At 43.3% G+C, this 24,839-nt stretch overlaps 1 protein-coding gene across 3 annotated transcripts in view; it reads right to left on the bottom strand.

Moving 5' to 3' along the window:
- LOC308120206 (activated CDC42 kinase 1-like) overlaps window positions 1–24,839 on the bottom strand; it is a 51,835-nt gene extending 26,996 nt beyond the window's left edge. For 2 of the 3 annotated variants that reach the window (XM_080480667.1, XM_080480670.1), the window contains exon 1: window positions 4,456–4,567. In XM_080480667.1, the coding sequence (XP_080336793.1) occupies window positions 4,456–4,536 (81 nt within the window). In that variant the 5' untranslated portion in view covers window positions 4,537–4,567. Of the gene's footprint in view, window positions 1–4,455; window positions 4,568–15,953; window positions 16,181–24,619 lie in introns of those variants that run through there. The other variant, XM_080480669.1, reaches the window with a different exon arrangement.

Here is a 24,839-nt window from a genome sequence, read left to right as displayed (position 1 = left end):
GAGAGTCCAACTACTGACAGGTCACCACTGAGCAACGTCCAAAACCCCCAAATACTCAGAGACCCACGTGGGAAGGCATCCAGCTTAAAACTGTAATTCATACATTCACACACACACACACACACACACACACACACACACACACACACACACACACACACACACACACACACACACACACACACACACACACACACACACACACACACACACACACACACACACACACACACACACACAGTGAAACTGTGAAGTTTAAACTCCCAACAATGGCAAATGAACAACAACCTGCTCTACCACCTGAATCAGAGCGATGCCAAAAGGACAAATTGTTCAATGCAAATATATATATGACAATTTGTTATTATGTAAAAATAAATCATGATTGCGACATCACGTTATTTTTCACGAATAAGTCATATTTCACCCAAAAATATAAAAGAGTTTGCAATTTACACCTCAATCAATTTCTACTTTAAGTACATACTTTCACGTGGACAATGAAATCCATGGTAAAACTGCCCCACTTGGCTCTGCACACATACTGTCAGCTGTCTGGCCTTCATCCCATGCTCCCTTTCTTTTCATCTGCTTGTCATGTGCACACACGCACACACACACACGCACGCATGCCATATGACTCATTGTCTGTACAAGTGGAAAATAAAAGGATGCTAATGCTGTAAAGCAAAAGTAAAACGTCTGACCGTGTAGATTTTGTTAACGGAGGTAGACATCAAATTAGTGGCTTGCAGGCTAATAAGATTATGAAGAACAAAGTGCTGCGTGAGGTCTGCATTGTGCCTGAGCAATGTTACACACACACACACACACACACACACACACACACACACACACACACACACACACACACACACACACACACATTAAGCTTGTTTCTGTAATATGATGCTCACTGTACACAGACACAGGCATGCAGAGGCATGCACTTACATCAAATGGATTCACACTGACCTACAGTGTTGGGATTTAAGCGAGCTTAGCAGCAGTCAGTGTATTTCTAAAATGAGTTGGAACCTTTTGATGACGAAACCAACAATCAGCGGTTTGGGCGCTGGCTGCCAAAAACTTTCAGAGCATACTGAAGGAGTAGTAGAACAAGCATGAATAATCCCTCTTACTACTGCACAAACAAAATACCAACACACACACACATGCACAGATGATGTGCTTCTTGACTAGGTACTGCCAGCCCGGATCGCAAGAAAGAGAAAGAGAGACAGAGAGAGAGAGAGAGACAGAGAGAGAGAGAGAGAGAGAGAGAGAGATGCTTCATTCCTGATCTCACAACCATCTGCCAAAGTCTAGCTTTTAAGTTCTTAAATCCTTTCACCGCCCGTATCACCTCATCGTTCACAGAGTCGGGGAGGCATTGTGATGTGCATCAATGTGGTGAAGAGAACAACTGTGGGAATGAAAAGAGCTGTGGGGCAAAGCGGGCTGCGTCCCATGCACACACACACATAAACATTGACTTTTGTCAACAAGGTTGTTTTGGTCGCCTGACCCAATATGCATAATGCCAGGCGGCCAAAACAACCCCCACTAAACAACAGTTCCCAACGGTGCCTCAACCCTGAAAATACGCCCATCCGAAGCAATCCGCTCGCTGATCCCTCAAAGCTGTTTAAGAGGGGAGAGGAGAGTGCCAGTGGCAAATGTCAATCGAATAGCATGACTGACGTTCAGTCACCTTAGTGTGAACCTGAAATCTAGAACAGCTTGTGCTATAATGAAATGAATGGGGATATTTACTAATATCATATGTAAAATAACTCCGACTAAACAAATTCAACTTTTTAAGAGCTGAAGCTGGACCACTGTGTCAGGGCTGACCCACTAATCCCACCCTGCGCCCCAGGAGGACAGTAGATCTCCATCAGATCTGTTTAAAGGGTCCAATGTTTTGCTCTCGTTGAAACGACGCCAGCATTCTGGAGTTCATCACAACACTGACGAGCTTCTTCACTTTCCCGTCTAACTTTTTCTATCCTCAGTCTCTGACTCGCCGTACTTTCTCTCTCTCAGTGCTTCGACCAATCCGTCCTCACACCTCTCTGAAAAGACAAGATTCTGGTGGCAGTGAGGTGGCAGTGAGGTGGCAGTGAGGAGGCGGTGTGCAGCGTGTGGCGGGGATTCGATTGTAGAAACCGCTGCATTCAGCACAAAGCTGCAGCTGTGGAAGGAGACTGATCTGATTCAGCCCCCGGCAACCAGGACAGCTGCCGTGTCCACCGGCTTAACTTCGCTGAACCAGCACATAGACCGCGCGACACACAGAGAACATTCATGACATTTAAACTGCCGCACAGATCGACACATTCATCCATCCCACTTGTTTCTATACTGACTTATCTTTGGCGGAGTCGCGGAGGGCTGGCGTTAAACCCAGTGTACATAGGAGGAAGAAGGGGAGATTGTTTAAAGTAAATATTGCTGGAAGTCAAAAGTTAAGACAACTCAAGCCTGCATAAAGATTTTAACCCAAAAATTAATAAACAATTTAAAAAAAACTTAAATTTTGAAGCACTCCAGTCACACAACAGTGACAATATGACTGCATGATGTATGAAAAGCTGGACATGAATCGAGAAGTGCACTATTGTGGTGAACATGCAAGGTTTATGACCAAGTCGTTGTTTAACAGAGATCAAAAAATTATAATTTATCATACATTGTCTCTAAAAAAGCTGAATTACAGTCCACTGTATTTTAGGGTGACAATATGTTCAGGAATCTGGTAACAATAAGTTTACAGGGGTTTAAAGTTACCGTCATTGTCTTTTCCTACAGGCTGGTCACTACCTGGGCTTCACTGAGCCAAGGTTTTGCTTTCATAGATGTTTTCATGAGGTTGGTTAGATAGACTGGGCCACAATAGTTAAAAGTCTGCATGTTGTCCCTGTCGTAACCTGTCCAGGGTGTGTGAGGAGTCAGCTGAGATCGCCTCCAGCGCTATGCGACCCAAAGTTCTATGATCCGATATAGAATATGAATGGTTTCTAAATTCTTTCCTACATTATTTACTATGTTTTGCCGTGACACTGATGGTATTTTGGAAGTCAGAAAGTTGGCATCATTACAATAAGTTGTGTCAAATATGATGCTGTCATGTGGTCCAACACAGAAATTAAAACCTCACAAACAAATATCTAGTAGAACAAACTTGACGACCTTTTCCAGAAGAACTGCAGAGCTTAACTACTGAGTAAATACTAGAAAACTACAAAAATCTCGAGGTCCTCTTCAGAATACTTTGGAGTACTGACGATGCAACCAAACATCATTGGGTAACACAAAAACAAAATCATAATGCACCTGCAGTAAGTTAATATTGGATTAGTTCCATAGCTCCACTACTTTAAAGTGATTCTGAACACATTCCTCTTATTTGGTCCAACTTTAAAACAAAGGGCGATAAAAACAATCACCTATGAGTAATGTACTCGAGTGCATTGTGTACAGACAGCGTTGACAGACAATCTGGCCCAACCCGACAGAAACGCCGCGGCCTTTTGCGAAAAGGCGTGGAGCTTTGCGGAAGAAGTGGGAAGGGTATAAAATGTCACCACGCTCCTTCAGCAGCACTTCATCAATGACCTCATGCTTCTGTGTTCAATAAGCCAGTGCACGCGGGGGCCGGCCTTGTGTGTGGGTGAGAATTGCTGTGTGGCGTACACGGGGTATGCTGTGGTGTCGGTGGCCGAGGAGGGTGCTGGTGACATAGGGGTGTGAAAGAGCTGGAGCTGTGTGACAGATGAATGAGCACATGGGGAGATCTGTGATATGAGATTGTGTTTATGCAATCCAACAGGCGTTTCTCCTCGGCGGTCATCTGACTTACCAGAGGAGGAGAAGCACAGGTGTTGCCGCTAACAATTGCAATGTTGTTTTCAAACGATAAGTTGACCATGACAGTGTGACGATGAGTGAACGTGCAGCATACTGGTGAAAATAATACAAAGCCATGATTCACTTACTCACACCTTACGGTTGTGATTTGAAAACTCTTCAGTGTCTGCTGTAATAAACATATCTCGACAGATTTTATAGTGAATCAAACACTAAAAACATTATTCCCTTCACTGCCACTGAGTCATGTGCTCCTCATATATTACAGCTACATTATCAGCAAACTGACCTAAAAGATGCACTGAAATGTGATTTAAAAAAACCCAAAACATGACACATATAAAGAAATAAAAGTAAACTCTGGCTTTAGTCATGGTAGGTATGAAAAATATATTTTTGTGTGTCTATATTAGATCAGTACAGTGATAATATTCTCAATCACACAAAGCTACTTCACACCGTCTCATTTTCCTTTGACAGGACAGATAAAAACATGCTGATATTTCTCTTTGTCATCGGTGTTTGTCAGGTGACAGTACGAACAATAGAACAGTATGAATGGAAAGAGCTGTAGATGTCTACCTCTTCATCATCACTGGGCAGGCGTTGGTAGTCAGACTCTGACGTCTCCTGCAGCCTCTGGTATTCAGCCGTCTCCCCCATCGTTACGCTGCAACACCTGGCCGCTACCTGCCCAGGGCTGCGTGTCCTCCGAGTCCTCAAATAGCTGCTGCCGCTGCTGCTGCTGCTGCCGCCGCCGCCGCTGCTCCGGTCAGTAAGCAACCCAGGCACTCAGTCAGTCAGTCAGTCGGTCAGTCGAGCTCGCGGCGAGGTCCTCGCCGTCATAGGAAGACGAGTGGAGTATTCTGTCATTCATAGAACAGGGTTGCGTTATTTCACACATCCGGTACAGTACGTCTCACTATTCAGCCCACACTGCTGCTTCTCCATGGATTTGTACCTCCTCCATTGTCTTCATCATTTACGGTTGAGTCAGCTCTGGTTGAAAATGGAGGAACCACAAGTTGTTCAGTTGAACACATTCATAATAAGGCTGCATTCCCTGACGGCACAGTAAGAGCACAGGTGTTCATCTTTGGAAATGGATTCCCATGGCGTGCTGCAGACAGTAATGTATGATGCTGAGTAAAGATAGTCCTCGATCTTCAAAAGGCTCTAACTGATCTCGTTCAGAAGAAACACAGGCGAGCATCCACTTGTTAGTGAGCACAGTTTGTCCTTTTTCGAATTGTGAGTAGCTTTAGTCTTCCGGAAGCATCTGGAGTGTCAAAGTGATCAGTGAGAACTAATTTACTGACCTTTGTGTGCCACACAGAGAGAAATGTCCTCCGTGCGTCCTCACAGCTGCCAGACTCAGGAAGAAATGCTGAGTTGATGCATTCAAGGTGTGGCACATAAAGGAGAAAAATCTGGTGGACTCTATTTGTTTTGTCCCATCAACCTCTGCCCTCAATCTCTCTTACGCCACCTCGCTCATCTCTGCTGTCACCATCTCTCTCTCTCTCGGTCACACTCTCTCTCTCTCTCTCTCTCTCTGACTCTGCCTTAGTGCTGACGCATGCTCTTCAGATCCCACGATGCTCCTCTCGCCCTCTCTCGTCGCTCTCTCTCTCTCTCTCTCTCTCTCTCTCTCTCTCTCCCTGTTTCAATTTCTACGCCCCAGGCATCACTCCGGCCAGCTTACCTCCACTCACTCATCCACTGGAGTGACACATCAGAGCATCATAACCATGAAGAGCCATCTTCTATGAGCTGTTAATCGTCTTCTTTTTTTTTTTTTTACCCTTTTTATTTCAGTCCTCTGTTGTGTGATCCAATAATGTTCCCCATGTCTCAAGCAGCTGTCCAATCGGACTCGCAGCTCAGCTCTGGTGAAGGCGGCTGGAATCTGGAAGGGTATTTTACACTGCTTTGTCCTAAATGGACTTCCCGATTGCTCGGCCGATGCCTAATCCCTTGCTGTTATTGTTATTGCCCCCCCACCACCACCACTCCTCCTCTCCTCACCAGTTAACCCGCTTTCTGCACCCCTCCACCTGTTTTTTTTCCCCTCGCTCTCATTTCAGTCCCAGCTCGATGATGTGGTGAGTGGTCGCCTCCTCTATTGCCGTGGCAACATCAACCCATCCCGCCTCCTCCCCGCTCCCGTGTCCTGCAGACACAGCGATCCACTCAGCAGTGATCCTGATGGAGGCAGCCAATGGCAGTGAGGGAGGCCGGCAGGAGAGGGAAGGAGGGGAGAGATGAGCACGAGAGGCGGGGGTAACCCTAATGAGGAGAGTTAATCTTCCCTCTGAGAGAGAAAAACATGGCCATGCTGCTTTGTGTGTGTGTATGTGTGTCAAAAGCACCTCTCCAGTACAGGGAGGGTAACCAGGCCATCTGGATGCTTGCTGAGAGGACATCTGGATGGAGGAGAAAAATAGACTAAAAGAACAATATGTGTGTGTGTGTGTGTGTGTGTGTGTGTGTGTGTGTGTGTGTGTGTGTGTGTGTGTGTGTGTGTGTGTGTGTGTGTGTGTGTGTGTGTGTGTGTGTGTGTGTGTGTGTGTGTGTGTGTGTGTGTGTGTGTGTGTGCCTCACACCGTCTACTGGTCTCATGGTCTGTACAGCGACGTGGTCGTCCACCACTGCTCGCATGGCACATATCTTCAGACTTCATCTTTTCCCAGCTCTCTTTATGACCATTCCTTTGTTTTCCTTCGCTCACCCATCCCTGCCTCCCGCCTCTCTCTTCTCCATCTGAGACCATCCCCGTCCCGTTGATGTCCTCAGGCCGGTTATTCGCAGCCCACTCAACAACACTAGGCTTTTTCTTTTTCTCTTTTTTCGCTCTTATTTCTCCACCTCTCCCCTCCTCTGTCACTTTATCTGGCCCCACAGCGGCAACTGTCACAACTGTTGAGGACATGCACTGTTGCACTCCCCAAAAAAATGAAAACGTGCATGCGCACAACTATAAACAAACAATTGTGCGCCCACACAAGTCCTATTTCTTCCCCAGATTGCATAGGTACTGTCAACAACCTCAGTCAATATCCCACGGTCATAAACAAGACTGGCATAGAGCGGAGAATTTTTACTAGCTGGTCCCTCCTTTTGTGTCTTTCTTTTTATGGACAGGGCTTTGTTTTCTGGTCTCTGGGGTGTGCTGCTTTATTATTATTCTCCTCTTTCTTTTAAACCTGTTATATGATAATATCCTTTTTTTATATCACACAATATTGTAATGTAAACTCTTCCAATGGAAATGCTCCATAAAAGCTTTTATACTGCAGAAAAGAGGAACTTGTGATTGGTTGATCAAACTTAATTTCTGTGGTTATGTCAAAATCTGAAGTGATAGTAGTAGAGTCACTTAGCAAAGCATGTGCTGCATTTAGAAGGGACGCAGCGTCCAAACAGATACTGTGAGTCAGCTTCTCCTTTTTTTTTTTTTTAATTATTGAGATTGTATTCCTCCGCCACTTGGTTAGACTGTCTATGATGAAAAAATGTAGTTAAATCTTAAGAGTATTATTAGTTGGATTCAATATGAATGAATGAATAAAAAAATGGATAACTATATTTTAAACCATAGTTCAAACCAAACTAAAACCACCAAAACCAATGGATAAAATACGCCGCATGAGAGAACATCTCAAAGTGGGAGAGGGTAAGATAGTGGAGAAAATGAGCAGCGGGGGAGAAACAGGATTACAGACTGGACTTGCTGGTCGACTGAGGCCATGATAAATGAAGCGTGGCTGAGAAGTGGTGTTACGTGAGTTCACTGCTGCCCACTCCCGCTGATGAGGTTAGCACACTCCATTCCAGCTTGATAAGAAGTAAGGCTGAGCACCATGAAAGTATATATATGTTTCCTAATGTAATGTGACTTTTAAAAAGCTGACCGAAAGGCAGTGACAGTCTGGATCACCTCGATGAAATCTAGGAGCGCCTTCTTTCCACTGTCAACCATATTTCCCAAGCTCTCCTCTAGAAACCTGGAAAAACCCTTTAAAAATGCCAATAGTGGGGTTTTAACCTTTGACCCTTGAAGTGTCATTTGTTAGCCATCCCGTGTCAGGAGGAAGTTAAAGCGGAGCCTGCTAAAGCATGTAAACGCCTTCTTTGTCCCCGTGATGCAGAGCAGCGCGAAGCCCTGCAGACAGGCGGTGGGTGTGATGATAAAGTGTTCCCAGTCCAAACATCAGAGGCCATTTAAAACTCGCCTTTAGGAGACCGTTTTAAAGCCCTGAAAGACAGAAAGGACCGTGACTCCTGGGGTTCTGCTATCTCTTTACGACTGCTGGCGAGTGGAGCGCAGACTCTGGGGGCTGCCGTAAGCTATTCTACAGAAGCTGGATGAAATCCCTGATGTCTACTACTGATGTGGGGCTCGTAGAGTGGAAAGATAATCAGGGTAGTAAACGGACAGTATTGCACCGCTGGCTATAGAGTACTGAATCAAAGTGTCTGTGTGTCTGTGAAAAAAATAGAAAAAAAAACATTTTCTTTGGAACGTTACCGTCTCCATTACCACCCCATTCATTTTACCAGCTGAAGATGAAAGATTTTGATGAGATAAAGAGGATTTGGCAAAGTTGGAATAACTTACATCATCATGACTCAATCTAGAATAGAGTTAATAGATTAACCAGGTATTAACAAGTCTGAATAGTTTGACTAACGCTCATCAATTACCAAACACAATGTCCTCCGCTTGCTTTTCGATGGCAGATGTGCTCAGGCAATCACCACGTTAGACGCTATGGGGACAAAGCTGGACTGCTTCCTCTTCATCAGAAGCCTGAATGTCCACAAGGCCACGAGGATTATGCTACGGCGTTATTAATCCTCACTGCACTGATGGTTTTATGTATCTCTTGTGAAGCAGCCACGCGCGACAACATCATTGTCCCAACACAAATGTCCATGAGGTAGCAATAAAATGCATCACATCCGTCTTATCTTGCGACGTAATCCACAAACCCAAAGAGAGAGCGTTCAAACGCCACACTCAAACTCGTACAGGGATTATTTCACTATGCCACACGTCTGATGAAGATCCCAGAACGGTCTGCGTTTATCTAAGGACATTCAAATGTCAAAAACGAGTGGCGTTTGTCATTAAATTCACAGTATCTTAGGTCATCTGAGTTTATATTCCGATGGTTTGTCTGTGGCACAAATGCTCAGCCATTACATCACAACCACACCTCTATCCAGCTGAAACGTCTAAAGAGACCAGTCACTTCCCAGACTCCCTTTGAATTCATCGTAAAACCAATACATGAACACCCGTGTAAGAAGGAATATTTCATCTTATAGGTCACAGTAGCAGCATCCACCCACAGCTTCTGGTCAGAGATCCAGTCTTGTTGACTTAGGCGATGACTTCATGAGTGAAAACCAGACATGCAGCTCGTGTGACTCACGACTCCACAATACAAAGAAAATGTTAGAGATTGGCCGACGGCTCTGCCGCTGCTGCTGCTGCGCTGAGGTCAGCGCTGCTAGGAAAATGTTGACACAGTCAAAATACCATCATGGAGCAGAGGTCTGGGTGTGGACTGAGTGGATATGTTAAAGCAGCTCCTTCAGCGTTTCTCTCCTCTTGCTTATATATTTACCTTCCCAGTCAACACAACGCAACACTTACGGGCAAGAAGCTGCCAGCTGATCCACGTGCATCAGCCTCGACTAAAAATCTTTCCTCTCCCTAAATCGCTCAAACGCAGCAGGAGAAAATCCTCATTAGATTTTCACCTGCCACAGTGATGCTGCTGGAAAATGGCTGCAGAAAACACTGTGTTTGATGAATAAAAGGGAAGCAAAAGTGTTTTTCAATCGTCCATGATGATGAAAGTTCTCACAGAGTTAGGTTAAAATAATAAGGTCGAAACAATTGTTCAGTTTATAAAGACATCCTACGTAAAGAAAAAGAAAAATTGAACATGTGATCTTGGGTTGTGGTAAATTTAGGGAACACTATGTTTATTAGAAGACAACAAAGGAGAAATTGGATTCACATTAAAGTCAATATTCTAATATTTGTCTTTTTTTTTTTCAAGTAAGAAGAAAAGTAAAGACAAAATACATTGGTTGACTTAAAATAAAAAAACAAACGTGAAATGCTCTTTCCAATGCAGGACCTTACACTGGCCACTCCACACTGCCACACACTGCCACACACTGGACCTTATCAGGCCGGGCGTCTGCTCAGGGTTTATGGGCTCCAAGGCTATTTTCTAGGAACACCACACTTAAGGCCCTCCTCGGGGGGAAGTTTAATATTATCATGACACTGTTTGTTATTATGTTGACGTGAACTGGAACTCCAGTTTCAGCACACACTGCCTTGCACTGAGGAGTTCAGATATATTTCTGCAGAAGAAAAAGTAAAGAAATAAGTTGCATGTTTAGTTGCGACACGATTAAATGAAAACTTTTTAAAGACATGAATTACATTTTCAGGTGATCTTTTTTGCACTAAAACAAAATGAAAGCATTCTAAACTTTGGTTGTTTACACATTATAAATTGGGCTGAATGAGCTTCGACACACCTGAAGGGTCTTGGACGGGTCCACCCCAACATATCCTTGCAAATCCCTGATGGGAAACCCCAGATTGATTAATGAGTTGAGATTCTGCTTTATTGGGATGATGAGCACTGATACAAATTCTCACAAAGCTTGAGAGACTTAAAAAGCTCTTGTGCTGCTTTAAAACATAAAGTCTCAAACGCTCCTTGAAAGAAAGCCCGCCCCCCTGTCTTAAAACCCGTTAACACGAGAGCAATCAATCAATGCTGGTCAGAGTATCAAATCTCCTGATGACTTCCATTTACTTTTTTTATTATCCTCTACAAATCCTCTCTCATCACCTCATTCGTAGAAAGCTTTCCACTTCAGCCGAATCGGAGGGGAAGAGGCACGTTCCACAAATCCACTGTGGGCAGAGAGCGATGAGGAGACAAAGACAGAATATGCCCGAGTGCGAGTGTGTTTGCGCGAGGCTGACAGAGAGACAGATCCCTGCGCCACATAATCCACCCCTCTCATGTTGTCTTTCTAGGAAGTGTTGAAGGGGCACGTGAGGGTGGATGGTGTTGGCTTTCTCTCGTGCCTGCAGGCCAAACAGGTGGGATTTAAGAGGGGCGAGCTAATGCCTGCGGAGCAACACCGGGCCGTGCGGGGTGTGGAAGAGAGTGGGATGTGGGGGTCCTCGTGTCTCACTTAATCTGTGTGTGCCTTTGTGCCAAGGTCGCAGGTGATGAGGTATGCAAATCATCAGCAGCTAAAGCTCTCAGTGTGTCTCTCCCATCTGGATGCCTGGCCATACAGTGCATCATGCCAGGGGGGGCTTTGTGTGCTTTGATATGTGCGTGTGTGTGTGCATATATGTGTGCGTGAGCTTTAGTGACATTGAAGTGACACCAAACATACTAACTCCTTCACACCCTCCGCTCACATGACAAGCCTGCAGCAGAGGAGTCCCAGCAGATCATTGTCCCGGCAAGTTTCTCAGGTTGAGAGACGCATACCATGATCATGAGCAGAAATGTAATTTCAACCTTTAAGCTCCCCTCCGGCATTTTCTTGCTTTTTTTTTTTTTTCGATTCTATTGATTTGGTGGATTTCATTATTGCAAGAACTATTCTTTTTTTCTTTTTTTTGAAGAGCAATCTCTTGAATCCTATATATCATGTATAATCTACTGTTTAATCTATAGATTTTGCACCCTCAATCTGTAAAAATGTATAATACTAAGAACTCCTTAAACAAGATTTTTTTAGGTTTTTGTTTCTTTGTTTTATAAATGACTTAAAGAACTTGAACAAAATCAGCAAACTTTTAATATTTAAGGGGACATTTTTAACCATTGAAATTCCAGTTTAATTATTTTAAATATTGGTCATTAACAAAAAAAATATGTTTCCCAGATACAAATAGTGAGGAGGTGAGTTGTCATTACAGTGTTGGATATGTGAAAGATTAGCAACAGAATTGAGTTGATTGCATCAGTATTATTTGAAGTGGCGCCAGATACTCCCTCTGTAGTCACTCCACTATGCCTTCTCATTTTTTATTGTCTAATGTCAGCTCTTTTGAAGAATAAGAAATAGAAGTATTTTCTATTGTAAGTACATCCTTGCCACAAAAGTTTCCAGAGGGTGGAACATTTAAGGAGGAAGACAATGATTTATAAGCTCACTTCACACGAACACATAGTGGAGGAAAGAAGTTTAATTCACTCTGTAAATCAGGTTCACTTTTAATGTATTTTTACCGCTTCAATTTGCCAGTCATTACCTGATCTAGCCACAAGGGGGCAGTGTGAGGCAGACAGAAAGGAAAAGAAACATTTATTGCATTCTTAAAACACGTTTTTTTAAGGAAGATGAACCTGATTTCACACCAATATGTACTTGATGTGATTTCCTAGTTGTCTGAAAGATTTTTTAATTGACATTTGGTGTGATAAAAATGTGTCTGTTCAACTGAGAATTCAAATCATCGCTTCAGCAGGAACATATCTTAGTTGATTTAACACAATATGTCTGAAATTTCATTAATACTATGAGCATTTCCTTTATCATTTCCAATATTGTGAGCTTATTAAACATCAATTGATTCTGTAAGCCAACAGAGTTGATACAACCACTGAGATGGACCAAGCTGCTGAAAGTGATGTCAGTTTAAATGTTAATAATTCTCTGTAACATCTGTCTGCAGATTCCAGGGATGTAATCGCCTCTATTTTTAGCAAACCCACACACACACACATCCCTCCCCTGGACTGATAATGACATGCAGAAGTGTGCCGCTTAGCCTTTAACTGAACCATGAGGAAAATATAAAATGCCAGTTTAATGATTTCAATGGACAAACCGGCTTTGACGTCTTAAACAGAGTGACGCGTGGGATTTTAAGAAGACGCAGCATTTTAACTCTACTTTTGTTTTCTTAACTTCACTTCAATCCTACATATAATAAAACTCACAATCTTCAAACTCTCAACATTCTAATATATATATATATTCTCACTTTTTGGGAGGTTCAGGTTTCAAATCAGCTTTTAAGCTCACAGATGGTACCGGGGTGAAGAACGGCTGAATGTGACTTTCTTTCATATTGTTTGCAAAGTAAGGGCATGTGCAAGGATGTGTGGGTGTGTAAGAGCGTGCGTGCGTGCGTGAGTGCGTCCGTGTGGGCGGTGATGTGAGCTCTGTCAAGAGCCTGTGACAGAAGACTTGCATCATAACTTTCGACAGTCTTGTGCAGGTATGTGTGTGTGTGTGTGTGTGTGTGTGTGTGTGTGTGTGTGTGTGTGTGTGTGTGTGTGTGTGTGTGTGTGTGTGTGTGTGTGTGTGTGTGTGTGTGTGTGTGTGTGTGTGTGTGTGTGTGTGTGTGTGTGTGTGTCAGGTCAATGTGTAAGCTGCTCTTCCGGTCCCCTCTGCTCAGGAGTGTGTAGCAGATAAGACAGACGGAGACAACAACAGACACGACACCCGGTGGCCCTGACTGTGTTTGTGATCTCTCTTTCAGGTAGGATCTCCAATCAGCAGTATCTCCTTTCCTTCCTTCCAGCTGGACATTGTGTTTGATATGATCTTAAAAAAGTTAAGAGACCAACACCAAGACAAAGAAATGTTACAATTCACCTTTTTTTTTTAAAAGACTTCACGATAATCCCAGTGAAACTGATCACAATTATTGGTATTATTGCTTTAATATTTTTTTGGGGGGGGGATATTTTTCGTTGTTATAAATAGTAGAGAACATATTCCTTTTTATGGTTGAGCAGGACTTGAAGATATAGGGTGTCTCCCATTTCAAGCCAGTGAGTTATAGAATTATTAACTAAGTATAGACGTTTAGCTCAGATACACCCAACATACTTGTAGTCATACTGTACTTCAGATTCTTCTCACAAAGGGTGGTACTGTCAGTATAAATCATGTATTTTTTTTCTTCAACTATCCTCTTTAGAGGCTGTGAGTTGCCAGTGTCACAAGGTGATCTATTACATTGTCCCTAATCAGGAAACCTGATGCATTAACAACAAGGCTGGTATACAATACACCTGGAAGCAAGAGACAGCGTGGCCATCCTCTGGGGGGGAGAGGGTAATGCAATACCTGTATGAGTTGGGAGAATGAGAGAATGAGAAGGGATTATGAAGAGAAAAGTAAGTGGAGGAAAGCTGCAGGAAGAGCTGAAAGGGACAGTGAAGCCTGCAGGTAGGTCAACTGCAAACGGGTGGGGGGGTGGGGGGGTGCGAGGCTGGTGAGAGGGGGTATGGTGTGACAGCCGGATGCAAGTTCATGGTTGAAATAACACTACACTCTCTCTCCCACACGCCCACACACACACACACATGCACTGCGACTCCCAGAGGTTCCCTTTCCTCCAAGTTCTCTTCTGTCAGTCTGGGCCCCCGAGGCCCTCCAAGCATTCAGAGACACTCTCCACAAAAAGCTCCCCGATCACCGCGGCTATTCTGGGAGCTTCCTTTTTGCCTCCCAGCTCCGCTTTAGTCTCGTTCTGTACATCCTCACACCTACCCTGTGTCTGTCCACCTACCGTCTGCAAGTCGTTTTCACTTAGTGTGACAATGTGAAGGCACACTGCTCGTTTCTGTGGATACGCTCGCACGCGACTGCAACTGAACAAAACCCAGGGTCGAAACACATCGAAATGTATGACTAATTTATCATTGTTGTGCACTGATTTTTGTAGTTCTTTTTTTTTAAAAAGTGAAGGAAAAGTCATCTTATCCTCTCATCTTATTTCTCCCTGAGGACATTTCCTCAATCTAAAGAGTAAATAAGACAGTAAAAGCTTCAAAAAGCGGTTTTTACATTGCATTCTACAAGGTTTTTGAAAATATAATTTCACTCACAGGGATTTTGTTATAAATTTGTAGTTTTTAAGGAACATACTTGTTACGCATCTTATGTATGCCGTGGAATGTCAATTTTTCATTATCGGACCTTTAGAGAAAGTTAAGTGTCGCCCTGCTGAAGAAGGACAGTTCCCTGAGATAAGCATCTTTAACCAGGCCTCCTGCCTGTCAACACTGCTCCAAATATAAAGCCATTAACGGACTAAAAACGCTCATAAGTAAACAAGCAGCCTGGTGGCCGACGTTCGGCCTTTCACGCTGTTTTCACCAAACAAAAGAGCAACCTAAAGTGTCGGCGGGTGCACTCATTCACACAAAGGCATGTTGGCACTATTCCCACATTGGTGTACAACAAATACTGGAAGTGCAATCTGCTCCTGTCACTGTCCCTCCGCCCTATGTTAGCTCCCAAACACATTCAGTTTCTTTTCTTTTCTTCTTTTTTTTTTCGCTCTCTCTCTTTGCGGCCCGCAAACACCTGTTTGATAGCATCTGACTGGCTGACATCCTGTGCGTGGGCCTGTTTGTGCCCGAGGAACAGAGAAGTTCGTATTAAAGCCTCTGGCGCGACTCTCACTTCCTCCTACTCTGCCTCATCAGTGAGGAATTATTATTCCGACTCTGTGACCCAAAAAGAGAAAATAAACAAATCTGAGACCTGACAGATTCCCATTCATGCACAATCATGAGCCTATTGAAACAGGAAATAGTCGACTACATCCATCTCGTTGAGAGCCACGCATTTGTAAATCCAACACACACACACACACACACACACACACACACACACACACACACACACACACACACACACACACACACACACACACACACACACACACACACACACACACACACACACACACACACACACACAGGAAAAACCAACAGCGTGACCCCCGAGATGACATCATTCTTGCATTTTGTAAATAAATAGGTCTCTTTGAAACTTACATGAGGTAAACCGTGGACCAAAACCTAGTGAGTGTTTGCTGTGACCTCATGTCTGCACCGCTCACACACACACACACACATTCAAACAGAAAGTGAGACAAATAAACACGGAGCTACTCAACTTCGTGCCTGTTCAAAAAAAGAAAAGTGGTGGGCGGTTCACGTCACACCCAGCTGCACTGAACTCCACTGGAGTGCAAAACTTCTTACCTGCAATATTTGAGCCAGAGAAGCCCGGCGGTCCGTCTTGTCCGTGGGCCCAGGATGTCGTAGGAGCGCCGCTCAGGTTGATGACAGGAGGTCGACCACATGCAGACGAGGGCCCCACTCCATTGAGGTGACGTGTTGGTGAGCTACAAGTCCATTGCACCGCGAGGTTAGCGTGCGCTCACATGAGTTCATCGCCATCCATTGACAGTGTTGGCTATGGTAAATGTCTGAAACGAAATGAACATACACAGAAATGAACACATTTTTAAGCTCGATCCTCCAAAGCCAATCAAAAAGGTGCAGCATTCTCATTCGTCCAGGTGAACGGCATCTCAAAGTGTTTGAATCAGGTCACCCGGATGTGGTCAAGTTTTGCCGCTAAACCAAGGGGCTTCATCACCTTTTTGGACTGTTAGAGGTTTTTTAAAAAAAAAAATAAATAAATTAAATGTTCTTCACAAACGAGTCTGAAGCAAGAATCAGGTTTTTAAAGTAGGTAAATATTTTTGCTCAGACTATTAGAGGCACACTTACTCATTGAGGAAATGAAAGATTGTATAAACACCTGGAGATTTTAAGACACCCGGTGCATGTTTTCTGTAAACTTCATCACGGTCGTTTAACATGCTGTGTGTGAATCAAACCCCCCTGCAAATAATCAAATGTGTCAAAGAGAGTTTACGTTGTGCCGTTGTTCATCGTGTTTCCTTGTTTCACAGAAAACGAAACTTCACATCTGTTGAAGACAAGCTCTGAGTAACCATCCACCCACTTGCACATGGCAGAACAGAGCGCTGGCAACGCCTGAGTTTCCTTAACCCCATAGTCAGCTGACTGAGACATTGATGTCAAATAAATGATTTTCTTTTTTTTATATATATATATATATATATATATATATATATATATATATATATATATATATATATATATATATATATATATATATATATTATTTTATTTTATTTAAACGAGGATGAAACCATCTCAGAGTACAATCGAGAAGATTTTATACAAATCCTGGAAAGAAAAAAAACTAAATTAAAAAGCATATAACGTTGTGCCCTGCTGATCCAGTGTCCTTCCGTCGGCTCGACCGGAAGCAACTTCCAATACTGGAAGTGAATTGACTGGACAATATTCCAAGCCAGGTCTGGGGGCTGGGGCAGGAATGCCTGAGGGGCCCTTGGCAGGAGAGGGCAGCATGAATGAATAAAATGTGATTCACACGAATACACGAGGACACAGTCCACCCACCACCTAGTAAAGTCGCTGACTGGAGCCTTCAGTGTCAGAGGAGAAGCCCACAACAAGGAGAAACACCAAGCTATTCTCTTTCCCCCGGAACACGGTCGACAAAAGGAGTTCTTTGTCCGAGACAAAACAGAGTACATATGTAACTGGAAGGGCTGTAACGCACACGAGTCACACTCTCGGGCGTCAGCTGTAAACAAATACACACTCTCGACTGTCTGGAAGCTTTTAGGCGACAAACAACCAGCGAGAGGTCAATCATTTATTGACATGTTCGATTCACACATTAGAGGCGGAGGTTAAAACAGTCGTCTTTGTATATTGACCAAAAAAAAAAAAAAAAAACATGCCACAGGGTGACATCACATGAGCCCAGTGGATTTTTTTTTTTTTTACATTTTCATTACGCAACGGGAGAGAGCGGTTTGTAGCCGCGGCCCTCAGCACTGGCACATAAAGACACACGAACACAGGGCCGTCCCTGGACAGTGTGAGAAAGGCCAAAAATAAACTACTGCACACAGACGCATGGAGACATACACAAGGGACTATCAACAAATGAGCGACGCCTCCTGTTTGCTAACGAAAGACAATTTAATCTGACCTCAGTCTTCAGATGCATCGCTCCGGACTTACATAAGATAGAAGAGAAGTGAGACTTTTGTCCTCAGATTTTCTTTCGCAACGTCTTTTTTTGTCAGACCATAAAGTACTACTTGAACAAACTAAGGGAACATCTGTTGAAGATTTATTGGCAGAGTTTAAAATCTCGTGACTCTGGCCATCCTCGGACTTTTCCTACCCGAAGGTCCCATTTGCAGTTTGAAGTCAAATGTTTTAACTATTACTGACGCGTGAAGCTTTGCAGGGGTGTTCCCTCCTCCCCCGGGAGGTCGTGTATGTATCATGAATTTAACACCACAACCCGAAGGAGTCGTCTTTTGTTTATCACAGTCGCTGTATCGGTCGAGCATTTTAACGCAACGCAAAAAGAAATCTTCAAAAACTGAAAGCTAGAATACGCCCTTGTCTAAACGATAGCAACAAATGATATACTTCAATAAGCACCCTGAAATTATTCATCATAACTCAAGAAGCATTTGAGGTGAAACAACATAGATCGACTGTCGGGAGTGGGCGAGCCCTTCTTAGAAATTCCCTGGCCCTCAGTAGAAAAAAAAAAAAAAAGGTATGTATCGCGTAACACTTTTGCATCATCATATAATGTCTCAATGCGTCTCCATCCTGGATTAGGCACGAAATAATGAAGAAATTGGGTTTCATAACATGTCAATGTCCTAACGAAACGCGATAGCGTGGCTGAATGTGGGATTCTTAAAGAAAAAGAGGTTTTTTTCATGCCACACAAACTTTTTGCAACACGTGCTGACAGTTGAAAACGTATACACAATACCACTTAAGTGTGTTTAAGTCAAAAGATAAACAATTATATTCAATATTATATCTTCCTGAGCTCATCTTCTTGAGTTTAAACCATCAAACCTTCTTCTGAGGGGCCCATGAGTAGTAAATAGGATTATATAATCAGACACAAATATGGCTAAATACTGTCTGAGATGGACTTTGTGGTCTTACTCGAAGCACCACGGATCGCAGCTCCGCTCTTATGAGCTCATAGCAAGTACACAATCAAGCTGAATAGAGAGGCTGCCTCTCCTGTCTTTTCTGCGGCACACTCATTGCTGATTCATGCGCCGCACTGTCAACAGCAAGCCTTTTCTTTCACTCTCCCTCCACACACCGACGAAGTCAACACGGCGGCACAGCCCACCAAAAAACCTGTTTCTGAGTTGCGTCATCGTCGGTTCACCGGGACCTCTTGAACAATGACAATGGTCTCAATCTCAAACTGTTGCAACATGCGAGGTTACCATGCCGTAGCGAATGAATCCAATTGATATTTGCAGAAGATTTTGCATCCAGTCCTAAAAAACAGAACTCATCTAGTTCTAATAATCCTGCACTCAAATTGACTGAAATGGTGAGAGGGGAGTGGAGAGAGGTAAACTCGCCACTGGCCAAAAGCAAAGCTTGCAACAGGGGAGGTGACGTGATACAACGCAGGAGACACCAATGAAGAGTTGAGAGGAGGAAGACTGTCCTCCACTTGGCCAGAGAGGGAAGAGGAAATCAAGGATTATCTAGCACTATGTCACAGTCATGCACATACAATAATACAGTATCTCTGGTGAGTGTTTTAAAGATAGTGGAGGTAAATAATTCATGTAACAAGTCCATATTAAAAAAGCATCCAGTTTGCAATGTTTCTGTTCCAGCGCTTGAACCAGTCATGATATTTCTCCTTGTGAGAGATTTCTTTCAGAAAAGTGATATACAATCAAAGTAGGTCTTGATAAGCAGATTTCTCTCTGAAAATAAAAATCCCACTATTATCAGAAAGCACATATTTTTACTCGATTACCAACCACCGTCTTGCAAGAAACTTTAATCCGTCAGACATCACGAGAGCCCTGGGACTCCCGGTATAAAGTGTTGTGACTGTCTGACTCACAAGGACTTTCAAGAGAGTTTCGAACTCATGCAGGAAGATGGCACAACACTTCAGTAGTCTGACACGTCCTGTTTGAGGAGCTGGCGATGAAGCAATTTGGCAAAGTTCCCATACTGCTATCTGCCGTTTACAGCTCTTTTTTTTTTTTTCTCCATCTCACATGTCCAACCACCTGTAATCACGCAGTCGGAGAGCAATAATGACACAATAATCATTTTACGGCTTACAATTAGACATGTCCCTCAATATAAACCGAATACGCCCGTATTGGGGCGGCTGAGGCAAACCCCAAACTGCTCGCAGTGGGTGGATTGAGCGCCTCGCATGGCAGCCACATCTATTGGTGTGTGAGAACACGTATGAATTTGAGTGGACGGGTGAATGTGATGGGCACATGGTATATGTCATGCTATAAAAAAAAAAAATATTCACAGTTAAAAAGCCTAAAAGGTCAAAAAGAGTCAATGAAAATATCACATTATAGGAACGTAAGAGTCTCACTCTGTCCAGAATTTCCCTTGAACGACATATTCTCATTATGAAATGTTGTCTAGTTGGTGATTTATATAGTCTGGAAAGCAGCAGCGTACGGCTGCATCCTATCCGTGGCAGAGCGAGCGCGAAGTGAGAAGAGCGGGGCTTTGTCTCTGCAAATGTGCTTAGCTGCATATACGTATGTCATATGACTGTCAGCCTCATCCTATCGCTTTACTAATCAATGCAGCCTCCTGTGAGTAATGAGATTAAAGCTGGACTTTGACTTCTGCAGAAAAAGTCATAGAAATAGAAAAGCTTAAAACGGAATGCAATGATAAAGTGAAGAAGAGTTTTCTAGCAGATGCATCATTTTTGAAATAAAGTCATCCTTTCTTCCGATGTTTAAGTTTTTAAATCGGGTATAGTTGAAAAGAAGTTGCTTGCCTCTCACTCTTACCCTCTGTGGAGAATGAAATTTGATATTAGATTGTCAAGAATTACACATTAAGAAACTATTTTGAACTACTCTGAATCCCGTGTGAGTGCATGTAGAAAATGCAGCTTTTTCCACTTAAATGTGTCTACAGCGTATGTTCAATTACTTGTTTTGTTTTTCCCCATGTTTGTACACAGAAGATATACGAATATTCATACCAAATAAAAATGCTTGCATACAAAGGAAAACCACAGGCTTCTATAACAGGGTGATCTTTATTTTTGTTTAACGTTAAATCTTGAAAAGGAGGGGATGACAGTAAGTAGATGTTTCAATAAAACTAAAACCAAATAACGTTTTATGTTTTCAAAGATGCTTCAGCAGCAAAAGACTTTCCGACCAAAAAAAGGCATGGAAACATCATCAACTCGCAGGAAGGATGTTGTGTTTCTGTGGACGGCTCACGCATGCCTGGCACCGTCACTGCAATATTTATGATGAGCACTTCTACTATGGACACGGACCAACAAGGTGCGACAGCGGAAGCCCAGGATCCAATGTTGGATCGAATCCACGTCAAACAGCGCGGTCCCGCCGGGACACTTCACAAGCTGGCGCACGTGAAAGGCGGAAGTAACTGAGACCAAATTCAAGTGTGCAGGGTCGAAGGGTATAAGAGCTTTTTTACAAAGGATAACAAGACATTACAGCTGCCTTACCTGCCTTACCGGCAGATTCAGCACAAAGGATGCACTATGTTAGCCCAGCGTCGAAAATATTTGAGGAAAATAACATTTGTAGGGGAACAAATGGCTTTTGCACGTATCGGTCGACGGTATACCTTAAGGTGAATGTAAATATCCATTGTCATCAAACACAGAGCTTACGCAGCCATTTGTTTAATACTAGTTTGTGCTACAATTGCAACATTGACTTACAAATTTTTGAAAATCCTACATTTCCCAGTGACTACAAATTAAAGTCATGCTGCAGGCCTTTTCAATTTGAATTGTGCATGTCCTTTATTTTTCCGATCCAACCAACATCACACAGATGTCGACTCTTCAACTCGGCCCAACCTCAACTGGGGCAGAAAGGTGAAGCCACATGCACCTCTGTCAATCCTCTGTGTTTGGACGTGTTACTCCGGTCGTGTTTGACAGCTGCCGATCTGTCAGATGTTGAAAAAAAAGTCTTGAAATAAAAAGTGGGCAGGTTTGAACTAGGAACCTTCTTGCTGTGAGGTGACAGCACAGTAGAACTGTGTCGACCTGCTCGATAGATTATCCATCCAGCTTCAATATAGCAACAATTCAACCTTTTTCACAATAATAGTGACTACAGCTATGATAATCATCATTTTATGAGAAAATACTGATACTAAAATACAGATTTTTTTTTTTTTCATAAAGTTAGTCCAAAATAACAAAGCCAAAAAAGACATTATTTTGGCCTTAACTGCCGTGACGTATATATTGATTGAGGGTTCTAACCGTCAGCCATGTATCGACTGGTTTTTCAAAGCTGACTCTGAAAAAAACGGCAGAGAAGGTAATGATTTTTAGATGGCTCCGAACATCAAAATGAACCAAAATTAACCCCATAAAGCCCACCATGTGTTCTTTTACTGACACTTTCCGATTCGCCAGCAGTGTCCTGCAGCTCTGAAGCTGACGTGGACTTTGCTTCAAAGAGAGTGGGTCAAACCGACGTCACTGTCAAACTATTAAAATTAATTCTGACACTAAAAAAAAAAAAAAAAAGAAATCAGTTAAGGCCAAGTCACTTATATAATGCTGGACATAAAACTATAAAGCTTACTCACATATCTGCAGACGACGATGGCTATAATCACAATCTGCTGTGTAATGTGACAGGCGTGTGCGAGGAGCAGAGATAGTGAAGGATAAAGTTTGATACAGCGACGTTTGATACAACGTTTGTCACACTGGCTTTAACTCCCCACTGAGGATGTGTGTGTGTCTGTGTGTGTGTGTGTGTGTGTGTGTGTGTGTGTGTGTGTGTGTGTGTGTGTGTGTGTGTGTGTGTGTGTGTGTGTGTGTGTGTGTGTGTGTGTGTGTGTGTGTGTGTGTGGTCAGTGGTGGAGAAGCAGAGCCAGCTGAGGGGGAATTCAGCCAGCAGCAGGTAGAGAAGCTTTGCCGGGCTGCCCTCGGGTCTCCTATCTGAAGCCAGAGTGTGTCAGGTGTGTGAAGCGAGAAAAGAGGAAGACAAGAGGGAGATAACACACTGCAAGTGGAAACAAGAACAGCCCCTATGGAGCCCAGCTGCATAATTTGTCTTTTGTCAAGTCCAACACATATTTTCTTTACTCGCAGATGTTAAACTCCTCATCCTAAGGGATCGCGCTCGGAGGAGGACTTTCACATAATACACAACACTGTGGGAATGTCAAAGGCACAGCTCGACTGGGGTTCACAGAAGATGCAGGATGATCTTATTACATTGATCTAATTTAATGAATTAGATCTATTAAGACTCCTCGTGATGAGGATCATTCTGGACTATTTAATATCTATTTCCCCTTTCGGCTTCATTATGCGGGGGGCAGGCTGGGGAGGTAAGGAGCTGAGCTTGTAACTGGATAGGTTGCTGGTACGAATCCCACAACTGATTGTTAATTGCATATTGTGTCATTTAATGGAAATGTTGTAACAATCAAACATGCAGATCATATGATTTGACGGTGATTTGGGTCTGTGGCGACCCATCCAATGGACATATAATAGCCTTTTTTGCTTATTTATTATCATGATCCATCCATCCTCCTATACCTCTTTATCGTATGCAGGGTCGCAGGGTGCAGGGACCAATCCCAGCAAACTACGGGCGATGGCAGGAAACATCTTGGACAGGTCACCAGTCCATCACAATATTGTGATCATTTAGATTATTAATATTCCTGGACACGTCAGAAATACTCAACTTGCCTTTTGCAATCAGTCATAACCTTTGCATAACATTTGTAATTCCCAAGAAAACATTCAGACACAAATAAATGTAGAAGCAAAAGCTGGTAATTGTGTGTGTATGTTTAATATAATATAATATAATATAATATAATATTTTCATCTACATTCATATTTACTGGTAGAGGGGGGGAAACTACTTTTGCAGGAAACTCCAGCATAAGAGACAGTATCAAATCATCATTTATTGCCAGATTTATTCACAGCGTTATTAAATGACATTGGTCCTGTTAAAGAACAAACGTGTCTTTTTCAAGAGCGGCAACAACAGCACATCATAATGGTGATACAACTAAATAACAAATTAACTAACTAACCGGCAGAAAGCATGATCATATTAAGCCGGCGCGCCTAATAATAATCTTAACTTTGCATTCATGTCCAGCCCCTTCCCCTCTCCCTCTATGGGTTTGACTCTTACTTAAGATTTTGGTCTTAATTGCTTACTTTGTTAAATAAAACAAGAATTGGAGAGTGCAGAGATTCTGATCGAAACTGTTTTAAAGTGACAGCACCTTCAAGATGAAGATCAATCTGCAGCCATGAGGCTGGCACCACTAACATTACAAATCTCAGTTCACTCCTGACAGCAGAGAAAACAGAAGATGAACAGGAAAGTGATGCCGAGTGAATTTTAAAGTGTCTCATAAACTGTGAGCACATAGAGAGGTAATTCAGCTTTGACTAACCAGTGTTAATGGAGATGTCTTTAGATGAAACTACAGTACCTGGAAGGGGGGGGGGGGGGGGGGGGAGGTACCTCTGCGTGCAGAGGGAGAACATGCAATCTCAACATTTCCATCTGGCTTCACACGTCTGTGCTGCTTCAGAGGCAATACAAGCTGCTCTGTGGACACTTTGCGTTCTACTTTTCTTCATGCGTGTATCTCCTGCTGCCACAGGAAACACCTGCAGCGAGGAGCTCTGACATGTTGCTCTGCTCCAGTCGTGATGGTTGTTAGAAGCCGAGTGCACCTACCCGTCACCTTGCGTTCCGGTGGGAACTTCCGTCTTTATTGGTTCTCCTCTCGTCCTCCTCCTGCGCTCCAGCGAGCCGGCTACAAGCCGCCAGGTGCGGACATCTCTGCGGGTCCGAGGCTCCTGGGTCTGACGCTTCCAGCCGTCGGTTCGCTCTGCAGCCCCGCTGGAAAACACAGGCTGAGTGTCGCGGCTGCCGCCGTCACCTCACCGCTGTCTGC

This window comes from Lipophrys pholis, assembly GCF_963383615.2.
Source record: "Lipophrys pholis genome assembly, chromosome: 1".
Lineage (NCBI taxonomy): Eukaryota > Metazoa > Chordata > Actinopteri > Blenniiformes > Blenniidae > Lipophrys > Lipophrys pholis.
The sequence above is the reverse complement of the archived record's forward strand: the minus strand, read 5'-3'. Positions and strand labels throughout refer to the sequence as shown.